Source organism: Petromyzon marinus, chromosome 50, assembly GCF_048934315.1.
Source record: "Petromyzon marinus isolate PM22_M1 ecotype Great Lakes invasive population chromosome 50, UKy_Petmar_22M1.pri1.0, whole genome shotgun sequence".
Taxonomy (NCBI): Eukaryota; Metazoa; Chordata; class Hyperoartia; order Petromyzontiformes; family Petromyzontidae; genus Petromyzon; species Petromyzon marinus.
The window spans coordinates 5,355,867-5,378,117 of NC_133716.1; the positions used below are offsets into that span (position 1 = coordinate 5,355,867).

At 49.3% G+C, this 22,251-nt stretch overlaps 2 protein-coding genes across 2 annotated transcripts; one reads left to right on the forward strand and one right to left on the reverse strand.

Moving 5' to 3' along the window:
- Positions 1-489: 489 nt before the first annotated feature.
- On the reverse strand, positions 490-8,023 carry LOC116953208 (protein SLC31A2). The gene is made up of 4 exons (XM_032973173.2): positions 7,052-8,023; positions 5,163-5,229; positions 4,076-4,349; positions 490-3,090 (listed from the first exon to the last, which is right to left on the reverse strand). Exons 1-4 carry the CDS (start codon positions 7,058-7,060, stop codon positions 2,742-2,744), a joined length of 699 nt encoding a protein of 232 aa, XP_032829064.2. The 5' UTR covers positions 7,061-8,023; the 3' UTR covers positions 490-2,741.
- Positions 8,024-14,223: 6,200 nt separating this feature from the next.
- On the forward strand, positions 14,224-20,210 carry PIERCE1 (piercer of microtubule wall 1). The gene is made up of 4 exons (XM_032973179.2): positions 14,224-14,486; positions 16,631-16,754; positions 18,326-18,404; positions 19,857-20,210. Exons 2-4 carry the CDS (start codon positions 16,636-16,638, stop codon positions 20,079-20,081), a joined length of 423 nt encoding a protein of 140 aa, XP_032829070.2. The 5' UTR covers positions 14,224-14,486; positions 16,631-16,635; the 3' UTR covers positions 20,082-20,210.
- Positions 20,211-22,251: the final 2,041 nt, after the last annotated feature.

The window sequence follows — 22,251 nt, forward strand, 5'->3', positions numbered from 1 at the left end:
GTTCACCGTGGGAGTCTAATTCACCATGGGAGTCCAGATCACCGTGGAAGTCTAATTCACCGTGGGAGTCCAGTTCACCGTGGGAGTCTAATTCACCGTGGGAGTCCAGTTCACCGTGGGAGTCTAATTCACCGTGGGAGTCCAGTTCACCGTGGAAGTCCAGTTCACTGTGGGGCAGGAGTCGCCAACCTGCGACTCCGGGTCCGAATGCGCCTCATTAAGGACTGCTGCTTAAGGACCCATCTCGTATTCACCCGCGTGGCATTGCGGCTCTTGAAATATTGAGGCTTTTTTATTTTTTTACCGAATTTGGAAAAAAATGGCTCTGCTTGTTGTTTGTTTTGGTTGCCTGACCCACTGGTTTAGGTCACAGTGTTGGATACGAAAACATGCAATTTAAGTTGACTGTAACAATTCCGCGCAAACAACGGGGGCCAGCTACCGGCCCAGGTGACGAATACCACCCCTTTAAAACTCCAGCACAATCGGCACCTTTCTCAGCTTTATTTAACGCCTGTGTTCAGAAAAGGCTGATGCAGCCACTCTGGAGGTATTCGCAAATCAAAACATCCACTGCAAGACAAATGGAAAGAAAAGTTAATCAGCACCTTGCCAACACCTGCGGCCGAAAACGCAACAGCAGTTTGGCAATGAAAAGGGACGCTCTTTGCGTGTTAAAATACAGTAAAACCCCTCTTAACGATCACCCTTGCTAACGAATAATTAATCGCTTAACCACAGGCCTCCACAGAGCCCAACGTGTTCGCTTACCGGCCATTCCCCTGTTAACGACGGGGCTGTTGTAGGTACAGTAAATATCAATGAAAGCATTGATTAACCACGTTTCTTTTAATAGTATGTGTTTAGAATGTTAATTGAACACGTAGCCTGTTGCGACCAATATTATTCATGTGATATAACCCTCCACCACCCGACACAGCCAATTAGTAAGGGATTTGTCACGTAAACAAAACGCGAAATAGTGTACATGACAAGCCCCTTACTAATTGGCTGTGTCGGGTGGTGGAGGGATACGACACATTTATACTTACGCGATCGAACCTTAACCTTTATTACGTTTATGTTTCCAGTATCTTTATGTTTAAACATTACAAAGTACGTTTTTTTTTGGTGAAAAAGGGGTAACTTTCGATGCCATTTGAAACGCATTAAGCCTTTTAACGTTTATTTCCTACACTAGCTTAACGACCAAACCACTGAACGATCTGTTTCGAGGAACCGATCACCGTCGTTAACAGGAGGGGGTTTCCCCTCGATACACGCCTTCAGCTCGAGACTTGCACCGGACAGCGGCCTTGAAAAAAAAAAGAAATCAGCCAAACAATTTAAATTAGGTATTTTTCCCACGTTGCAACAATCACCGTGAAAAAATTCCGGAGGTGCCTCCGCACGGTCGAGTAGGGAGAGTCACCAGTGGCAGGGTGGTGTAGACTGCACTAGAATAAATTTCGATTTAAAGCTTTCGTGACTGCAGGGATTCATATTCTTGGTTCTTTCGGTAAAGTCACCACGTAGAAGGGAAACAATAAAATAAAAAAAAAATATATATAAAACAATAAAATTCTCACGACGTTTCGACTGCAACACAAGCAATCATCATCAGGTGTGAAAACCACAGCAAGAAAATTTTAGTATTTTATTGTTTCCCTTCTACGCGACTTTACCGAAAGAACCAAGAATATGCACTAGAATGGTTAACACTGCGAACAATTGCAAAAAGGGAATATCTCCTGAAGTGCGTGGAACGATAATTTCGAGTGTCGGATAATCTATTTCTGTCGGATAATCTATTTCCGGCGGGCTCGACAATCTCGTCGAGTTGTAAGGCACTTGGGGCGAGGGTACAACGGGATGTGTACTGCGCAGACAGAAATGTCGCGATAAGGCAACCCTTAAAGTCAGCCAGTTTTGTTGTACAGGGATGCAGCAAAATTCAGGAAGTTGTACATCTGAACGGTATGTTAGAACAGATCTGCGTACTTTGCACGATGGCCTGGGGGGTTGGGGGGGGGCAGGCCTTCATCCAGCAGTGGATTAATCACGGTTGATGATGACGTTCACATTTACCTCGCCTCGTATTTTACAGTTTTATTTTTTTTGACATCTCCCAGATGGTTGGCATAAACGATTGACTTCAAATAATAATCGTTGTCATCGTCAGGTGTGATCAATCCACTGCTGGATGTAGGCCCACCCCAAAGCCGTCGCCGCCTCTCGCGATCCTGCCACGCATTAATTGCACCTGACGTCGACCTCAATTGCCCCCACAGGAAAAAGAGTCAAAAGAGTCGTGAGATCCCGTGACCTTGTTGGCGATCCAATGGCACGTCGCGCCTCTCCTCCCAAGGGCCGACTGAAGCCATCTCTCCGCCGTACGCGCAAAGCCAACAGCATGCGCACGGCGTGGTCCAGATATCACGAGGACCACCGAGTGGAGGAGGGCTGTGGTAAGGGCGGAAACTTCGTAGGTTACGCAGCGGCTGCAGAATCTTGAAGATGGTAAGAAAGCTTTGGCGAGGCGGTGGTGGTGGTGTGGCGGTGGTGGCGGCATCAACGTTTTCGGCCGTGCCATCTTCCCGATCTTGACCCCCCCCCCCCCACCACCGCCCTCCTCCCCCCCTCCCAAACGACGTTTGCCGCGCCCCGTACACAACAGGAAGCGCCGACGATGACGGCCGGCGGGCGGCAACTTCGAATCGCGCGCGGAGCCTCGCCCGTGTTCACGCTTCCGAGTGCCGACTCGGCAGCTGGGGCTCCTCCAGGAGCGTCGCCATCGTCGGCGCGAACTCCGACGCCGGCGACGATCGCTGGTCACGCCGATCGGGGGACGCCGCCGCTTCAGCCTCCGCGGTCGCGCCGCGGAGGGACGGCGAAGGCGAAGGCGACGCCGACGGCACCAGCAGCGACGCCGGCAGGAACGGGAAGGCGAGCAGGTACCCGAGACCGGCGCCCAACACGATGGCCAGGAAGACCCACGCGTTGTAGGTCATGGCGGTGAGCATGAGCAGGTAGCCCAGCGTCACCTGCACGATGTGCAGCAGCGTCAGGAGAAGTTGCCGCTTTATCGGCCTGCCCCGAGGGTGAAGAGGGCCGATAGGGCGTGGCGGGGGGGGGGGAAGAAGAGTATATTTGTTATTTTTTTTATTTAAAGCTTTCGTGACTGCAGGGATTCATATTCTTGTTGCAGTCGAAACGTCGTGAGAATTTTGTTGTTTTATGTTTTTATTATTTTGTTTCCCTTCTATGTGACTTTACCGAAAGAACCAAGAATATATCTTTGTTATTGTTTTAAATTCGGTACAAGTGTGCAGCCCCGCAACTGCTTGCTCACCGCCACTGCTGGTGGGAGGGGCCTCCACTGGGAGGAACTCTGTAGAGTATCCAGTTTATTTTTAGAGGGCCATTTGGCCTGCTCATCCCCACTGGTCAGATGGACTTTGGTGGCAAGAGTCCATCGCTTCTTGACCCTTTCCCGTTCCGAGACGTCTGCAGTTTACAGGGTGCGGGGTGTCCCCCGTTCACCTCTGAATCTCGGCACGTACAAGCGGTTCAGCGTTAATTTTATTTAGAGAGGCGTTGCGCCGTTGTTTTGAAAGACATTGCCGCTCACCGCAGAGAACCGTAGCGATGCGACCGCCACTGTACGATAGCCGGCACCAAAACTGCCACACGCCCTCCCGCATGGCCTTGTGGGAGCCTCGGCAGCGATAAAAGTTATTTGATATTTTGTACGCACGTTGAACTTATTTCGCACCGTCCATAGCCCACCGTGTTTCGTTGAATTGTTTAGTTTGTGGCCCTTCCCCTGCACCTCTGATCCAGCAGGGTTGGCTACGTCCGGTGCGAAATCAGATCAACGTACATACATCCATACGGTCGACCGTCATCGGAACGGAATCGGGGGAAAAAAAAAACTGATGACCAGGGCGTCTGCGGGCGCGCGCGTGCGACGGCATACGAGGGCGTGTACGAAGAACGTACGTCATCAGAACGGGAACGGGGGTTAAATCGCGACGAGCCTAAACAGCAAGGGGGTGGGGGGGGGAACACTCGCCTCCTCTGCGCGCTGGCGATCGGCTTGAGAAAGCGCAGGGCCTCCGCGTCGCTGCCGTTCGCCGTCGCGCCCGGGCAGCAGGCCTGCATCGAGTCGCAGCCGCCCTGCGACACCTGCGCGCTCTGACCGTCGCTCTCGGGCCGCGGTTCCGAGCCGCTGGGGCCGCAGCCGCCGCTGGGAGCGGTCTCTCCCGCCTCGATGCACCACCGAGCCACCTTGAGGGCCTCGTAGCCGATGGCGGCCACTATGAGGATGAGCAAGGATCCCACCAGACCTGGAGGGAGAATCGGAATATTTATTGATTCTGGCGGAATCCGATGAGCTATAAAGGGCTCTTGGTCACAGATGTCCGGTTCGAGGCGGGTAAGAACGTTACAACAACAATACAAAAACACGATAGCAGTGCGTAGTACAGGAAAGGCTAGCAAATCGCCCAAAAACATACAAATAAAACCATCCTCCGTCCGACCAGTCAAAGCCCACCGAGGTATAAACTTAGTTTTGAGAAGCGACCTGGGCACAAATCACAGCTCAACAAAGCCGTTTATCACGGTGCAAAATTTCTAGGAGCTGAATTATTGAAATGCGTGTTTCTCTAAATGGGGAGGGCAAAAATCTTCAGAGGACCCGGAGTGTAAAAAAAATAAAAATGTGTCCACGCGACCAAGGGGAGACACAGTGATGGATTACAGGCCACGTGCGTTACAACCCCCCCCACCCACCCACCCCACCAGCGGGCCAGGTAAGAAACTCAAGGTGGCCAGGTTAAGCGGCGTAAGCAACGGAGTGTGACCTGGGTCACCAATTTTTTTGTTTGTTGCAAAAGCAAGAAAAAAACCATGCTTCAGAAACGAAGCTGCGGATAGAAGTAAAAAAATAAAAAAAGTGTCGGTACAGCTGGTAGTCGAGATGTCGGCACGTAACCACGGATGTTAGAAATAACGAAACAAAACCAGCTCGTGCCATGTGTCGTCCCCTTTTCAGTTCTCCCATGGACGATCAGTAATGCATGTCTATTGCAGATGATTATTGTGCAATAAAAAAAAGGCTAATAATTGAATGGATTTTCTTTTTTTAGAGAACTCACCACCAGGGCCATGCGTTTGCCAGAATTCGAAGAGGAGCGTCACTTTGTCCGAGAACTGGAAGAACATCTGTGGAGAGACGAGGTGCACAGTGGCTTCAAGAACATTTAACATCATCCACAGCCCTCCGTTGCAATATCGTGTTACGTACGCACGCACATTGAACTTCTTTCGCACCGTATGTAGAGACCCAGGCTAATTGGAAGAGGGGTGGGGGGGGAACAACAACAACACTGAATGCAAAAAGCAGTTCTAAAGAAATGAGTTTTCAATTTAGTATCCTGGTGTAGTGTATAGTGTAGTGTACAGTAGTCTATTTATCTATGTTGAATTTTTTTTTCACACCATACGTAACCAAACGCACTAATCGGAGGTTGCGGGCGGGCGGGCGGGGGTGGATAAAGCAAACTGAACGCAAAAAGCAGTTAGAAAGAAATGAGTTTTCAATTTCGGCGAACATCGAAGCAGAACCGTGGAAAGGCAGACAACACAAAAATAGACACCTACAGACGTCATCAGTAGACAAATCGACGTGACACAAAATACCAAGATCTCCAGCGTAGCCTTCAACGGGCTGTTGGGGAAAGTGCGGCTAGCGAGCACCTTGCGAAGACCAGGACGGCACGCACACACACACACACACGAGGAGCTTCCCGAGAGAGCGCGCGTCATTGGCCCTCAATGTCCGACGTTTCGCACGGAACGCGGAGTGCTTCTACAGCAGCCGCAATTCGGTTCGGAGCCGAGACCTTTGAGTTAGTTAGCTCCCAAACCCCCGGCACGCGTTGGGAGCCGAAACGGCGGCAAGAACGCACCGCACGCAGACCGTGGACCACACACGGCAAAGGAAACTCAACAGAGCAAATCCTTTCAAACCACAATTAACAAGCCTCGACCACAATTTGCCCATTATGAATCTCACGTATGCACGTACATCCCTTTTTATAAGGGCCACACCCCCGGCTCCATACCGTGTCAACCCATACGGGTTTACCCCTGTATTCTTGTGCAGGGAAATTGAGTTTTCAGGTCCATCCCTTGTGATGGGACTTTGTAGGATGAACGCTGAGATTTGTAAGGGACACTGGGTGATCAATTAGATCTGAATTGGTCTGTAATAAGGTGGCCACTGATCAGGGGTTGACAGGTATGTAGTGGTGAGTGTACTAATGGTTAGTGTAGTGGTGAGTGTACTAGTGGTGAGTGTCTATTTGTGTTTCTCCCTTGTGATGGGACTTTGTAGGATGAACGTTGAGATTTATAAGCGGCACGGGGTCACCAAAAAGGTCTGAATTGGTCTGTGATAAGGTGGCCACTGCTCAGGGGTTGACAGGGATGCCACTCCCACCCCATGCGGTCTAGGTGGTGGGGGTTATTTGACCATACTTCACCATCCGCAGTGCCTTGAAAGTCCTTTGATGGCCCTGCGTGTGTGCACGGTGCGTGTGTGTGTGTGTCGCCCATCCTACTAAGCAAGAAGCATCGACCACAATTAACAAACAACAACAGCCGCCATAGCTCGCAGCAAACCACAAACATCTTGTCAAGGGGCAATAAACCATCGTCACACGAACTCCGGTCATCCTCGCTGCAGCGGGCCGTCTGGAACGCTCTTTCCTTCCGATATTATGAAATCCCAAACTGCGCATCTGTGCGCATTTAAATCACCCAGATTGAAAACGAGTTTCCTTGTAGAGAACTACTTTTTGTTGTTGTTGCGTTTAGTTTGATGTCATCCCCCCCCCCCCCCCCCCCCCCCAGTGAGCGATGTCTACTACACACCACACCAGCTACTCATTTGAGGCCGAGCCGACCTACACACGTCACAACAGTGATGAGTAGCGTCACATTACCGCACGTGGTACATTCACACGAAACAATGTGTTTGTACCTGCATCATCTTGATAGCAGCCTTGTCAATCGTATCTCCAGCGAAGTGACTGTCAATAAGCTTTAATAGAATCCTATATATTTGTTTTTAATCTACGGGGTGAAACCCCATACAATTGATAGGGCCGATGTCGAGCAGTCTATAGTAACGCGCGGCCTTAACAGTCCGCTCACACGCGACAGTCTTTAAATCTATATAGTTCGTAGCACACTACGCAATGTTGATTAAATGATCGCGGAATAGAATCACCGTACAACATTACCGAGTCATCTACAGTAACGAGGAAGGTTGTAACAACATCAGCGGCTATCCTATTAACCTCTTGGGAGTCTGCGCGTAAATATCCGTAATAGCAACACAAGCGGCCCCTAATAATAAATTAAAAATATATATATTAGTAACGTCTTGTTACATCAAACTTATAATATAATCTTCGTAATAAACTAAACACGCGCGCCAGCAACGTTAAAGCCTCTTCCACATATCACGGGATAGCTGAGACTGAGTTATCTCGTTCCGGGTCACGGTGGTGGTGTTCGTGGTGGGAGTTACTTTATAGAAGCTAAATATTTAAATATATTTCTTTTTTTTAAAGCCCCGCATTCCTGTGCCGGTCACGAGTTTTATTTTACAATTGCTCCCTCGCCACTATCGTTATCCTGTTGCGCAAGGCGTTTTTCTTTGTATTTTTTTTACTTTGTAAGTTCATTAATGATCGAATGTCCGTTTGTCTGGTTTAACGATTAACTTCTGGGTGGTTAAGCCTGTAATTGCAGTGTGGCATTTGAACGTTAAAAGACACGTGTGTTTTTTAACACTATAGAAGAAGATTAACATTTAATCCACCCATTTTTTTGGGGTTTTGCTTACTAACACGGTAATGGGTACATAACACTGCAATTTTACAAAATGCCCAATCTAAAATTCACCAGCTCTGATTGTAATCTCTTTAACCACTAAGTAATGGTTATAACGTTGAAGCTACGTTTAACGTTCACAATTGTTTGCTCTAGCCACAACATTGATGGACGCAATGGTTAAAGGCGCAGCCCTACAACCGCTTTCGTTTACGCCTATGCTAGGGCTGAACGATTTGGGGAAATGATCTAATTGAATTTTTTTTCTGACAGATATTGCAAATGCGATTTGATTTGCGATTAAGTTTTTTTTTTTTAAGTGAAGCTTCAGTTCAATATTCACTGTGTAATAGATTTAAAACACGTGATGGAGCATTACCACGTGATACCATCAAAATATGAACTGCTCTATATATTCTCTCTTTAACCACTAAGTAATGGTTATAACGTTGAAGCTACGTTTAACGTTCACAATTCTTTGCTCTAACCACAACACTGATGGACGCAATGGTTAAAGGCGCAGCCCTACAACCGCTTTCGTTCACGCCTATGCTAGGGCTGAACGATTTGGGGAAATGATCTAATTGGATTTTTTTTCTGACAGATATTGCGAATGCGATTTGATTTGCAATTAAGTTTTTTTTTTTTAAAGTGAAGCTTCAGTTCAATATTCACTGTGTAATAGATTTAAAACACGTGATGGAGCATTACCACGTGATACCATCAAAATATGAACTGCTCTATATATTCTCTCTTTAACCACTAAGTAATGGTTATAACGTTGAAGCTACGTTTAACGTTCACAATTGTTTACTCTAACCACAACACTGATGGACGCAATGGTTAAAGGCGCAGCCCTACAACCGCTTTCGTTTACGCCTATGCTAGGGCTGAACGATTTGGGGAAATGATCTAATTGGATTTTTTTTCTGACAGATATTGCGAATGCGATTTGATTTGCGATTAAGTTTTTTTTTTTTAAAGTGAAGCTTCAGTTCAATATTCACTGTGTAATAGATCTTCTTTGGTTCTTTCGGTAAAGTCACGTAGAATGAGAATAAAATAATAAATTGATAAAATAAAATAACACAATAATATTCTCACGACGTTTCGGCCACAACACAAGCGGCCTTCATCAGGTGAAGGGACGAGACTGTCTGGTAGGACAGCGCTGGAGTGAAAAAGCCACGCTCAGATCCCGACCTTTAATGTGTAATAGATTTAAAACACGTGATGGAGCATTACCACGTGATACCATCAAAATATGAACTGCTCTATATATTCTAATGCAAGGATAAGAACTTAAAAGATATGAATTGAATTTCGATTTAAAGCTTTCGTGACTGCAAGGATTCATCTTCTTTGGTTCTTTTGGTAAAGTCACGTAGAATGAGAATAAAATAATAAATTGATGTGTAGGCTTTGACTTTAACATAACTATTTCTTTGACCAGTCACAAGCTAATCCCTCAGTTATTTCAATGCTAAATTCTCCTGTTTGATTTATACTAGGTGCCTCTGTGGATGTGTATGCTTTGACTTTAACATAGCCATTTCTGTGACCAGTCACAAGCTAATCACTCAGCTATTTCAATGCTAAATTCTATGCTAATTCCTTTGTCAAGGGGTGCCTCTGTGGATGTGTATGCTTTGACTTTAACATAGCCATTTCTGTGACCAGTCACAAGCTAATCACTCAGCTATTTCAATGCTACATTCTATGCTAATTCCTTTGTCAAGGCGCTCTGTTTCTTCTCACACAGCTTAAAGGTCGCGGTCTGAGCTCGGCTGTGTTCGGTCCAGCGCTGTCCTCCAGACAGTCTCGTCCCTTCACCTGATGAAGGCCGCTTGTGTTATGGCCGAAACGTCGTGAGAATTTAATTGTGTTATTTTATTTTATCAATTTATTATTTTATTCTCATTCTACGTGACTTTACCGAAAGAACCAAAGAAGATATGAATGCTTCCAACATGTATTTATTAAAATGTTTTTTTATTGAAAAAGAACAATCAAACATAGAACAATTATTACGTTAAATAAATAAAGTTATAATATTAAAAAATAAAACAATTCCAATATGAAAGTAATAGAACTTTTAAAATCGCCAAAAAATCGCAGCCTTTGCGATTTGCTAATCGCATTGATTCAAATTGTGATTTCGATTTGAAATCGATTAATCGTTCAGCCCTAACCTATACACTCGAGGGAGATGCAGAGAGCCACCCACCCTCTGGATTCCCAGAGGGTGCCCCAGTTAAACATACCACGTTGGGCCAACCGCATGCCAACGTTGTCTAGAACGTCTTGCCAGAGGTGGGAATTACACAGAATCAGAATATTTGTTTTTTACGGGAGGAATCCGATGAGCTCTAAAGCTCTTTTCCACAGATGCCCAGTAGGGGCAAGCGGTCAGAACGTCACAACAACAACAAACGATACAAATCACGATAGGAATGCAAAATATTGTAAAGATAAACAATTCACTTTAAAAAAATAACATGCAACCCACTGAGCTATTAACTTATTTTTCAGATGCGACCTCGCCACAAATGATAGCTCAACGAAGTGGCCTATCGCGTGGAATCGATGTAGCATCAAAACAGCCCATGAATGTCGAGTTGTGTTTATTACAGGAGTGTGAGAAAAGCTAGAGCACCTGGAGAGCGGGCAACACTCAATCCCCGTACAGATGGAAACGGATGGCGAACAGTCCACTGTGCTGTACTGCCGGTCAGGGCACGGCTCCTCCTCGCCTCCCCCCCCCTCCCCCCCCACGGGGGAAGGGACTTTCACAGCACCATCTGTGCGGTGATCCATCAACCCTCGCTGCTGCCTCCACAGCGCTGGGTCATAGGTCACCCACCGCATGGCATTTAATTCGCTACCCACACGCGGTGTTCAGTGACGAACGTGTCGAGTTATTTTCTGTCACTTAACAGTCATCACGATGTTTGTTAACTTGCACGCTTTCTCTAATCCACGTGCTCCTCTGACAGTGTCATTGCTTCTTCGTTACGTTGCAAAATTGTCTCTTTCTCTTGTTCCAAATGCGTTTCAATCCTGCTATCACACCCGTCCCCTCCCCCCTGCGACAGTATTTAATTATTTTAATCTAAGTTTTTGTGGTTGTTGCTTGACTTGCATCCCACTGGGATTTTTTGCACACAGCGTTGGTGTACGGTGCTTTTTTTCAGGAATATTTTTGCTGGGTTTTTTTTTCCATGGATTTTCTGTTTGCACAGTCACATAGTCACTTTAAGATGTTTTTCTTGTTCGTGTTTTTGTTTTTTTGTTTGTTGTGGTTGCACCCGATTCAAGAGCCGAATGGCTCACAGGGCTATACCAAAATAAACTGAACTGAAAAAAAACTGGCATTAAAACCGCGTTGTTTACATTTGCTTTGGTTAATTTTGTCATACGTAAAACGAACAAAAGTCTGTTGCATAATTGGGTATGGTGGTCTGTTTCTCGGCTCGTGTGCACCATCCTAGACTGATCGTTGAATGCCGAAACCGTGCAAGAAGACATTGCAAGGGCTTGTTGGGGAGGTCTTCATCTAGCAGTGGAAAGCCACTGCGGCTAAGCACTTTTAAATCTAGACCTGAAAACTCGTTTCTTCAGTACTGCTTTTTTGTGTTTAGTGTGTTATCCTTCTCCCCGCACGTCCGATTAGCACGGTTGGCTGTGCTGTACGGTGCGAAAGAAGTCCAACGTGCATGATTATAGTCCAGTGGTTCTTAACCTGGGCTGCACGCATCACCGAAACACAAATTTAGCACGGGCACGTAAGTACAACTACTTTGTTTCATCACACCCTATGTATTTATTAACATTTTTTTTTACAATTGATAACCAAAGTGGCGCAGGGCTGCACTGAAGGTTAAGCACCCCTGGTATAGAGCATGACTCGTAAGAATAATGATTGAAAGCGTTCTTACTTTTTGCTGGATTTCTGGGAAATTAAATGTGCCCACTCCCCCAAGATGTTCTTACTCAGAATAATACGCACAGCTCCCGATTCTAATGAACTACAGCAATTATGTATCCCACTTACAAAGAGTTGTTTGGAAACAGTGTAGCCTGTTGGCAGGAGTCAAACTCATACAACCGGTTCTCAGAGGCCGGCAAGCTGAGGCTTGACTATTGCCTATCTCGGCCCTCAGGGCCCCACAATGTGGTTGCTTGCAACTGATGGTGTGGTTGGTACGACAACAATAACCAAGGCACCCAAAGCACGTGGGGTGACCTTGTGTGTGTGCCATCCAGATATAGAAACACAGACACAACTTCAACCGAGAAGATGGGTACAAACCGAGCAATCATTGGAAGGACGTTATTAACCAGGTAAAGTTTTAACTGACTGTGATGTTTCCATCCTACCTGCCTATGTCAGCTGTTATTTCCGACTCTCTGTGTGTGTCTCTCTCTCTCTATGCCTCTCTCTTAGATCTCTCATGCTCACATGTCCTTTGCATTGCACTCTCATGCCTTGGGATTGCACTCTCATGCTCACAGGCCCTTGGGATTGCACCCGTTGGGTTGCACTCCCTCGTTGAAGAGGGCCGCTCTCCTCCTATCTTAAAGTCACATGCTAATTTCTCACATTAACATCACTAGCCCCGGCCACTTCTTTATGACCCTTGGGCTACACCCATTTCAAACCTTTTAAAAGTCTGCATCAGCAGCAGACCCACGCTTTCCCACCTGATGACGGACGCTTGTGTTGCGCCCGAAACGTCGTGATTTATTTTATTTCATACCTACGTGACTTTACCGAAAGAACCAAAGAGTATGACCTTGTGTTGTTGTCGTGGTTAGTGATGGTTGGGTGGGGAGGGTGGGGCTGGGTGCGGGGTGGGAGGGGTGGGGCTGGGTGGGGAGGGGCTGGTCACCCCGTGGTGCCCTTATAAAACTCAACGTTTAACCTACTCACGCCGGCTTGTGCCCGCCCTCACAGTCGGGCATATTTGCTGAATACACCACGTGGTGCCGCCGTTGACCCTGGCCATTGACCGAGCAACCCAACGTTCCTACCAGCTCCCTCCGCAGGAATGTGTTTTGGGCGGTGATGCTGCACTTGCTGCTGCTGCGTTGGCGGTGGTGCAAACACAAAGGTCCCCCGGGTAGCCTTAACAGACTGTTGGGGGCAAGTTGCTGTGAGCAAGTAGCAGCAGCACGTTGTGAAGGCCGCCACGGCACACGAGGGGGTGGGTGGCCAGCACCACGCACGGCCGCCTTTGTCTCCCCCAGTGGCGATGTTCACACACACACACACCGCACCAGGAAACACATTTGAGGCTGAGTCGACCCTAGGGGAGAACCCAGGACCGGTTCAGACGATCGTCATCGGTGCAATCGAAACTCGGGTCGCCGACTTTCGTAGCGCGGAGCGCTAACCGCTTCGCACTAACCGCTTCTCTTTAACCGCTTCGCACTAACCGCTTCTCTTTAACCGCTTCGCATTAACCGCCTCGCATTAACCGCTTCTCTTTAACCGCTTCGCACTAACCGCTTCGCACTAACCGCTTCTCTTTAACCGCTTCGCACTAACCGCTTTGCACTAACCGCTTAGTATTAACCGCTGTGCACTAACCGCTTCTCTTTAACCGCTTCTCTTTAACCGCTTCTCTTTAACCGCTTCTCTTTAACCGCTTCGCTTTAACCGCTTCGCTTTAACCGCTGTGCACTAATCGCTGTGCACTAACCGCTTCTCTTTAACCGCTTCTCTTTAACCACTTAGTATTAACCGCTTCTCTTTAACCGCTCCTCTTTAACCGCTTCGCATTAACCGCCTCGCACTAACCGTGAGCACAAAACGGCGATTTCCGCTCTCAACTTGCCACGCCCCCCCCCTCTCTCCTCCTCCCCCACGATTTGCATTTCCGTTGCCAGGCAACGATTGCACGGGGCAACATCGCCACAACAACAACAACGCACGCGCACACGCATCACCACCATCACCACTATCATCACCACCACCACTATCATCATCATCACCACCACCATCATTATCACCACCACCACTATCATCACCACCACCACCACCACTATCATCACTACCACCACTATCATCACCACCATCACCACCACCATCATCATCACCACCACCACTATCATCACCACCACCACCACTATCATCATCACCACCACCATCATCATCACCACCACCACTATCATCACCACCACCACCACCATCATCATCACCACCACCACCACTATCATCACCACCACCACCACTATCATCACCACCACCACTATCATCATCACCACCACCACCACCACTATCATCACCATCATCACCACCGCCACCACTATCATCACCACCACCATCATCACCACCACCATCATCACCACTATCATCATCACTATCACTATCACCACCCCCACTATCACCACCACCATCACCGCCACCACCACCACCCCCACTATCACCGCCGCACTCGCACAGAAGCACGCTTCAACCACAGAGAGACAGAGAAGACGACCCAGGACGTTCGCTTTTGGGTTTAATTTTTTTTAGTTTCTTTCGTTTTATTTATTTTTTTAATCGGGAAGAATCTCCCACACGTTTGACGCACGTAAGTCGAGTGGCTCGCTCTGACTCCTCGCGAACAACAACAACAACGACGACGACAACAACAACGACAACAACAACGACAACTACGATCTGATTTGTTTTAAAATCCGGCGACGTTGCGGCGGGCGGTATTCGTGTCCGGTTTTTGGTTTTTCGCGCGGGGGGGGGGGCTACGCTGAGGAGGGTGCTGTGGGGCCGTCCATAAATGACGTCACGCACCTAGGGGGGGGGCTACGCCGAGGAGGGTGCTCTGGGGCCGTCCATAAATGACGTCACGCACCTAGGGGGGGGGGGGCTAGGCTGAGGAGGGTGCTGTGGGGCCGTCCATAAATGACGTCACGCACCTAGGGGGGGGCTACGCCGAGGAGGGTGCTCTGGGGCCGTCCATAAATGACGTCACGCACCTAGGGGGGGGGGGGCTAGGCTGAGGAGGGTGCTCTGGGGCTGTCCATAAATGACGTCACACACCTGGGGGGGGGGGGGCTACGCCGAGGAGGGTGCTCTGGGGCCGTCCATAAATGACGTCACGCACCTAGGGGGGGGTCAGACATTTGTGACGGGGGGGGGGGGGGGTGAGAAATGTGACGTCACATCAAAATTCGCAACTTTAAATAAATATAGACAACACGTTCTATTTAATTAAATAGACTTTGTAATAAATGTTTTCTCCTACAACATCAGAGTGCAGCGCCACATTAAATACGCACTACAATGACAATAGTTTAAAGCGATTTGAAGCGTGGTTTTTTTTTTGGGGGGGGGGCAGAGCTTTGTGACGTCATTTGAGGGGGTGTCTTGCTTTTTGTGACGCCGTGTGACGAAGGGGGAGGGGGGGGTCAAAAATCGTCAAAAATCGCGTGACGTCATTTATGGACGACCCAGACGCCTGCTGTATACTTGGAGTTTGCGTGTCTCTCATCATCATCATCACGGTGGCTAGGAGATGTTAACTACCTCGCCTGGTGTGCAGGAGGTCGTGGGTTCGATCCCGACCCAGACGCCTGCTGTATATTTGGAGTTTGTGTGTCTCTCTCATCATCACGGTGGCTAGGAGATGTTAACTACCTCGCCTGGTATACAGGAGGTCGTGGGTTCGATCCCGACCCAGACTCCTGCAGCTGTATATTTGGAGTTTGCGTGTCTCTCTCTCCCCGTGGTCGCGTGGATTTTTCCCTGAGTAATTCCGGTTTTTTTTCCCCTCCACATTTAGAAACATTCGTTGAGAGTATTTGGCTGCTAGACATTTCTACACGATAAGCCAATTGGTTGAGCTATCATTTGTGGCCAGGTCGCTTATGAAAAAGAGGGATAGAGCTCAGTGGGCATTGCCTGGTAAAATATTTATTTTTAAACATGTTAAGATGCGCTTCTGGGACCGTCTGGAACGCTCTTCCTTCCGATATCAGGAGCCCACTGGAGGTCTGCACTTTTAAATCATCATCGAGATTGAAAACTCCTCTCTTTAGAACTGCTTTTTGTGTTTAGTGTGTTGTCCTTCCACCGCACCTCCGATTAGCATGGTTGGCTGCGTACAGTGCGAAAGAAGTTCAACATATACGCGTGTGCACGTGTGTGCGCGAGTGTGCGCGTGTGTAGTAGTAGGTATTTGGCACAGTAGGGGGCACAGGTGTTGCATCGGCCAGTCATCTCAGTCAGTCGACCCGTGGCACCACCTGGGTCTGCTCCGTGACCTCCTGCCAGCGGGCTTTCGACACTTCACGTGGCCTCAACGTGCACCTAGCCTGGCACAAGGGCCGTATTGATGTCAACGCCACTTAGTGGCGAATGGCGGTTGTTGTTGTTGTTGTGCACGTGTGTGTGGAGCGGTAGTGCAGCGATTGGCGCTACGCTGCGCTACGAACCCCGGCGACACGAGTTCCATACCCACTCACGGCCAACACCCAGTGACGATTGATTATCTGAACCGGTCCTGCGCCTTCCCTACATCGACTCAGCCTCAAATGAGCGCCTGATGCGGTGTGTAAACATCGTCACTGGGGAGACAAAGGCGGCCGGGCGTCGTTGCTGGCCACCCCCCCCCCCTCCGTGCGCCGTGCCGGCCCTAATAGATGCTCGCGAAGAGCACTTGCCCCAACAGTCGGTGAAGGCTACGCGGCGGTGGAATCTTTGTGTGCGCGTGAACAGCTGCGATGGCGAGCCAGGCGCAGGCGGGTGAGGAAACAGGTGAACGAAGCACCCACGAGTTCTATCGAGTGAGCCCTCACCTGCCCAGGAGATTCGACGAGCCTCACCTGCTGCACGCCTACGGGTGAGGCTCCACGCGTTTCCCTCGATTTTCGCGGTCGGTAGATATGAGTGGTAATAGTCGTAGATGCATTCCAAAACAAACGAAAAAAGGGTGCACAGAGCGGAAAGCCGCATGAGCAGACAGCTGCCTTGCCGAGTAGCAACACACAGTACACACACGGTATACATTACACACACAGTATACATTACTCACACACACAGTATACATTACACACACACTACAAACACAGTATATATTACACACACAGTACATACACAGTATACATTACACACACACAATACACACACACAGTACACACACAGTATACACAGTACACACACACAGTACACACACACAGTACACACAGTATTGTATCTCTGTGTGTATCTCGATCTGTGTGTGTATCCTTATGTGTGTATCCCCGTGTGTGAGACAACTGCCTGCCGAGTAGCACACACAGGCAGTACACACACAATGCACACGCAACGTTGTCCCATGTCTGACCGCGTCACCGAGTTCAGACGGCACAGCAGAGCACATTCAGGATAGAAACAGGTCAGCCGCATGCACAGCGCGAAATCGCGCAAATCGAACCCGCGTAGAGCAAGGGAAATCCGTAAATAGAAAAAAAAACCTGTCGTTCAAGTTGATCATTTCATCGCTCACGCAATCATCTCATCTCTCCATCCTCTGCTTCTGTCCCCTGCCTCCAGGCGAACGCCGGCAAAGATGTAATAGCCACTCTTTTTGGCCTTTTGACCGATTTTGTGTGAACGAGCCGTAACTTTTGTGGCCTGCTCCACCGCCGCTCCCTCCTGTGGAAGATTTCCTGGCTTTGCTGGGAAGTCGGTGATCCGTGTTCTGGGATGTGCGCTAGTAGACCCCGTTGACTCATTTCTTTGTCGTGATAACTCTTGCTGTTGTTTGTGCTTTGTGTTGTGGTGCCATTTCTGCTAATTTGTTTATTTTCTTGAGACTTTTTTGCTTGGTAAGTAGTAGTGGGGGGTTTGTATTTTCTTGGTGTGTACGTGTGTGTGTGTATGTGTGGTGGGCTCGCTAACAGCACTTGCCCCAACAGTTCGCTCAGGCTATGCGGGGGACCTTTGCTTTGTGTTGGGCTTCTTTCGCGCTGTCCGTAGCCAACCGCGCTATATGGGATTTGCTTCTAAGATAACAAAAAAAATTGATGTAACAGCTTTTCTTTTTTTCGATTTAAAAGCTTTCGTGACTGCAAAGATTAATCTTCTTTGGTTCTTTCGGTAAAGTCACCACGTAGAATGAGAATAAAATAATAAAATAAAATAAGACAATAAAATTCTCACGACGTTTCGGCCACAGCGCAAGCAGCCTTCATCAGGTGAAAGAACAGAACTGTCGGGACGGCAGTGCTGTCCCGACAGTGGCCGAAACGTCGTCAGAATTTTATTGTCTTATTTTATTATTTTATTCTCATTCTACGTGGTGACTTTACCGAAAGAACCAAAGAAGATGATGTAACAGCGTTGCGGGATTGCTGTTGGCGCGAATGGCGCTGCTAACACAAAACGAAAGCGCTATCATTGTCGTTGTTGTCGTTGCCGTCCACCATGCAGCTCCAAGCCCACGCACCCCGTGTACCGCACGTCGAACCAGGCGTACGGACGCAGAGCGCCGACCGTGCACGAGATGCCGGTGAGTGGTGCGCCGCGCGACGGGACGGCGAGCCCCCGCTTAGCGCCGGCCGGCGGGTCGCCTTCCCCGAAAGAGCGCTACGTGCCAAAAGCGAGGACGACAAATATCCCCCCCCCCCCCCCCCGTTAATAACGCGGCGACGATGAGGTGTGGCGGGATGCGACGCGCCACGACCACCGGCTGCCAACCGCGCGCGCCGAGCAGTGGACGTGGCGGGACAGGTAACCGAGGGTACGCCCGCCGCGTCGCCGTGGCGTCCCGCCTGCTGTGTCGCTGTGCCGCTCAGCCGCGCAGCTCAAGAAACTCGTTCGGCGCCGACTGCTCGGGTGCCGTTTGGTAATGCCGCGGGTTGTGACGAAGCGCGTTCCGCGTTGTGCGAAAAGTGTTTCCCGAACGGAAGAAGCGCGTCATAGCGAAAATGCGTTGTAGTGCGAACAGCGCCACGCGTGAAGCGAGAACCGTACAAAGACAAAGACCCCCCCCCCCCTCCATCGCCCGTACAGCTGCTACAGGCTGTCGGGTCAAATGCTGTTTGCGAACAGCAGCTGTGAAGGCCGGCACGGCAAAGCGCGCGAAGAGGTCCGTCCGTTTTGTCTTTCCCCCCGCCACCCTCCCCTAACGCTGATGTTTTACACACCACACCGGGATTAATTAAGGCTGAGTTGACCTCGGTGGAAGGCGCACGGCCGGTTCAAACGTGACCTCGACTCGTTGAACCGCGAGCTCGGGGTGACGGCGGCGCTGCAGTGGAAAAACAACCCCGGCGCCTTCCGTGCCGTGCCGGGGTGGCTCGGCCCCGGCACCGGCACAGAGAGAGTTCTCGGTACGATCGTCTAAACGGAACAAATTTTTTCTTTTGATTTGACCAGGTAAGGCCCCACTGAGCTATGTAGCACTTTTTCAGAAGCAACCTGGCTATCACAAATGAAAGCTCAACGAAGTGGCTTATGATCATCACGTGGACATAATGCATGGCAGTAGCCGAATACTCTAAACTCACGCTTCGATTCTAAATGGGGAGGGAAAAACCCGGAGGAGCCGGAGAAAAATCCACGGGACCAGGGGGAGAGAGAGAGAGAGAGACACGCACACTCCAAATATACAGCAGGTGTCAGGGTCGGGATCTAACCAACGACTCCCTGTACACCAGGCGAGGTAGTTAACATCTCCTAGCTACCGTGATGATGATGAGAGAGAGAGACACGCACACTCCAAATATACAGCAGGTGTCAGGGTCTGGATCTAACCAACGACTTCCTGTACACCAGGCGAGGTAGTTAACATCTCCTAGCCACCGTGATGATGATGAGAGAGAGAGACACGCAAACTCCAAATATACAGCAGGCGTCTGGGTCTGGATCTAACCAACGACCTCCTGCAAACCAGGCGAGGTAGTTAACACTTGCCCCCCCTCCCCCCCTCTCCCCGTCCCCCCTGCTCCCCCCACTCTAGACGGTGTTCCGAGGCCGCTCGCAGGATTTCTCGACTCACCTGGGCCAGTGCGGGATGTACCGCAACCGCGGACTCAACACGGCCGTCGACCGCAGCAGCGTGGCGGCCGCGGCCGGTGGTGGATCTCTCGCCGTCTCGGCGCGCCACCAACGCATCGCCTTCCACGAGGCCGTCCGGGCGCTCGCTGACGGCACCGCCGCCGCCGGCACCGGCAACGGTCGCTAGGACGAAAGCCGTTGAGCGGACGGGCGCGGGCTGTATCAGGGATGTGTAATGAATCCTCGGCAGAACGAATGGTCAGGTTTGGGTTAATGCCGGAGGGAAGGCAATCGGCGTCGAGGGGGGGGCGGCCGAAGTGTGCGCTTTTTCGATCGACAAATCGTCTCTTTAGATCCCGAAATCACGTGACTGCATTTTTTTATTTGTTATTTTCCTATCTACGTTGCTTTACCGAAAGACCCAAAGAATATGACTGGAATCTGTTTAACGATTGAAGAATTATTCAAAATATCACGGCATAATCCACGTGATATTTTGAAAACAACGTGCCTATGTGTTCGAGCATGGTTCAAGCTTTGTACAGGGATTTCTCTTCTTACGAACATTCGACTTACGAGCTTCAAGAGATATGAACAAACGTGCCTGTATGTCATGTAGATGCCAAATGAAGAACCAGTGGCATCTGCATAAGATGAAGAACCAGTGGCATCTACATCTGCAGAGCATGAAGCACCAGTGGCATCTACATCTACAGGAGAGTCTACAACTTTCAAAGCCATTCCCCGTGTTTAGTGTACACGCCATACAACACGTTTGGAATCAACAGGGGCAAAGTTGGACTTACGAACAGAACCTCTGGATCCTAACTCGCTCGTAAGTAGAGGAGTCCCTGTATCGTAAAAAAATCGGTCGATTTTTGTTCCAGTATCCCTTACATGGGCATAGCCACGCCCAATTATTCCATATATGGGACTAAAATATTGCACGTAATCTTATCGTTCACTCTGTCGCGGATTCATTGTATCCTCTTACAACGGGACCAACTGTGGGGGTGGTAGCGGGGTGGGGGTGGGGTGGGGGTTGTCGTCTGTCGTCTAATTTGAATCGTCAGAATGTTTATTTTATGCTGGAGAAATCCCATGAGCTGCGAAGCTCTTTTTCACGTTCTTGGACACCGCCCAGTGCTGCGTTGGACCAATATCCGGGTGTCTTTGAGCGAGTTTGTTTGTGCGTGTTTTTTGAAAAAAAAAAAATTCTTTTTCTCAAGGTGGCAATATTCAATAAGGTGACAAGAATGATGATAATTGCTGACCTAATAATTCAAATGTAGACTGCGCATTCCACCCTTCGGATCCCAATGCGCAACGCATGGAAAGCAGGAAACAAAAACGTAACCGGGGGGGGCCCACCGACGAAACTCGAGAGGGAAGGCCACTTTAAAGAGACGGGGATGTTCGGGACATCCTCACAAAACAAACGCCACACTACCACGGGTTAAGGGTCAGGGGTCACGGGAGCGCCGTCGTGCACGAGACGCAATCCGGCGATTGAGTGGAGGACAACCGCGATCGGTCTCGTGCAAGAACCTGTTTCATTGCCAGAGAGGGTAAAACCTTCCCTTATATTTTGACGCTGGCAAGAAAGGTTGCATAAGGGGCCGTCCATAAATGACGTCACGCACCTTGGGGGGGGGGGGCGGGGGGGGGCGGTCAGACATTTGTGACGATTTGTGACGAGGGGGGGTGGGGGGGGGGGTTGAGAAATGTGACGTCACATCAAAATGCGCAACTTTAAATATAGACAACACGTTCTACTTAATTGAATGTTTTCTCCTACAACATCAGAGTGCAACGCCACATTAAATACGCACCACAATGACAATAGTTTAAAGCGATTTGAAGCATGTTTTTTGGGGGGGGGGGCAGAGCTTTGTGACGTCATATTTGAGGGGGGGTCGTCTGACTTTTTGTGACGCCGTGTGACGAAGGGGTAGGAGGGGTGGGGGGTAAAAAAATCGTCAAAAATCGCGTGACGTCATTTATGGACGGCCCCATATGATAGAGGTGTTTCGGGTTCGATCGCTTAAACATGAGTGTGTCGTCATACCCGCCACCGCCCGACATGGCAGTTTAGCGATTGAACACCGCCGCGCGTTAAGCGAGGACTTGTCCAGCAACCCTGCTGCTTTGTGATTGCAGGTTTTTTTTTGGGGTCAAAATTTGACGGTGGTGGTCGGTAGTGGTGGTGGGGGAGGTTTGAGTGGACCACGTGCCTGGCACCCCAAAGTCCCAATCGTTCGTTGTCGCCAAATGCTGCCGCTAGATGGCAGCATTCGCCTTTGTGATGTTACTTATCGCAGATTGACGATGCCTTCGTCACACGCGCGCACACACAA

Bases quoted from the DNA above. Each gene is read 5' to 3' on its own strand.
- LOC116953208 (XM_032973173.2), bottom strand. The intron at 4,350-5,162 runs GTGAGTTCTCTA...TTCTCCCTCCAG, and splicing joins GCAAACGCATGGCCCTGGTG to GTCTGGTGGGATCCTTGCTC. The intron at 3,091-4,075 runs GCGAGTGTTCCC...CCCTCGGGGCAG, and splicing joins ATCGCCAGCGCGCAGAGGAG to GCCGATAAAGCGGCAACTTC.
- PIERCE1 (XM_032973179.2), top strand. From the start codon at position 16,636: ATGGCGAGCCAGGCGCAGGCGGGTGAGGAAACAGGTGAACGAAGCACC. The intron at 16,755-18,325 runs GTGAGGCTCCAC...TCCACCATGCAG, and splicing joins CACCTGCTGCACGCCTACGG to CTCCAAGCCCACGCACCCCG. The intron at 18,405-19,856 runs GTGAGTGGTGCG...CCCCCACTCTAG, and splicing joins CGACCGTGCACGAGATGCCG to ACGGTGTTCCGAGGCCGCTC.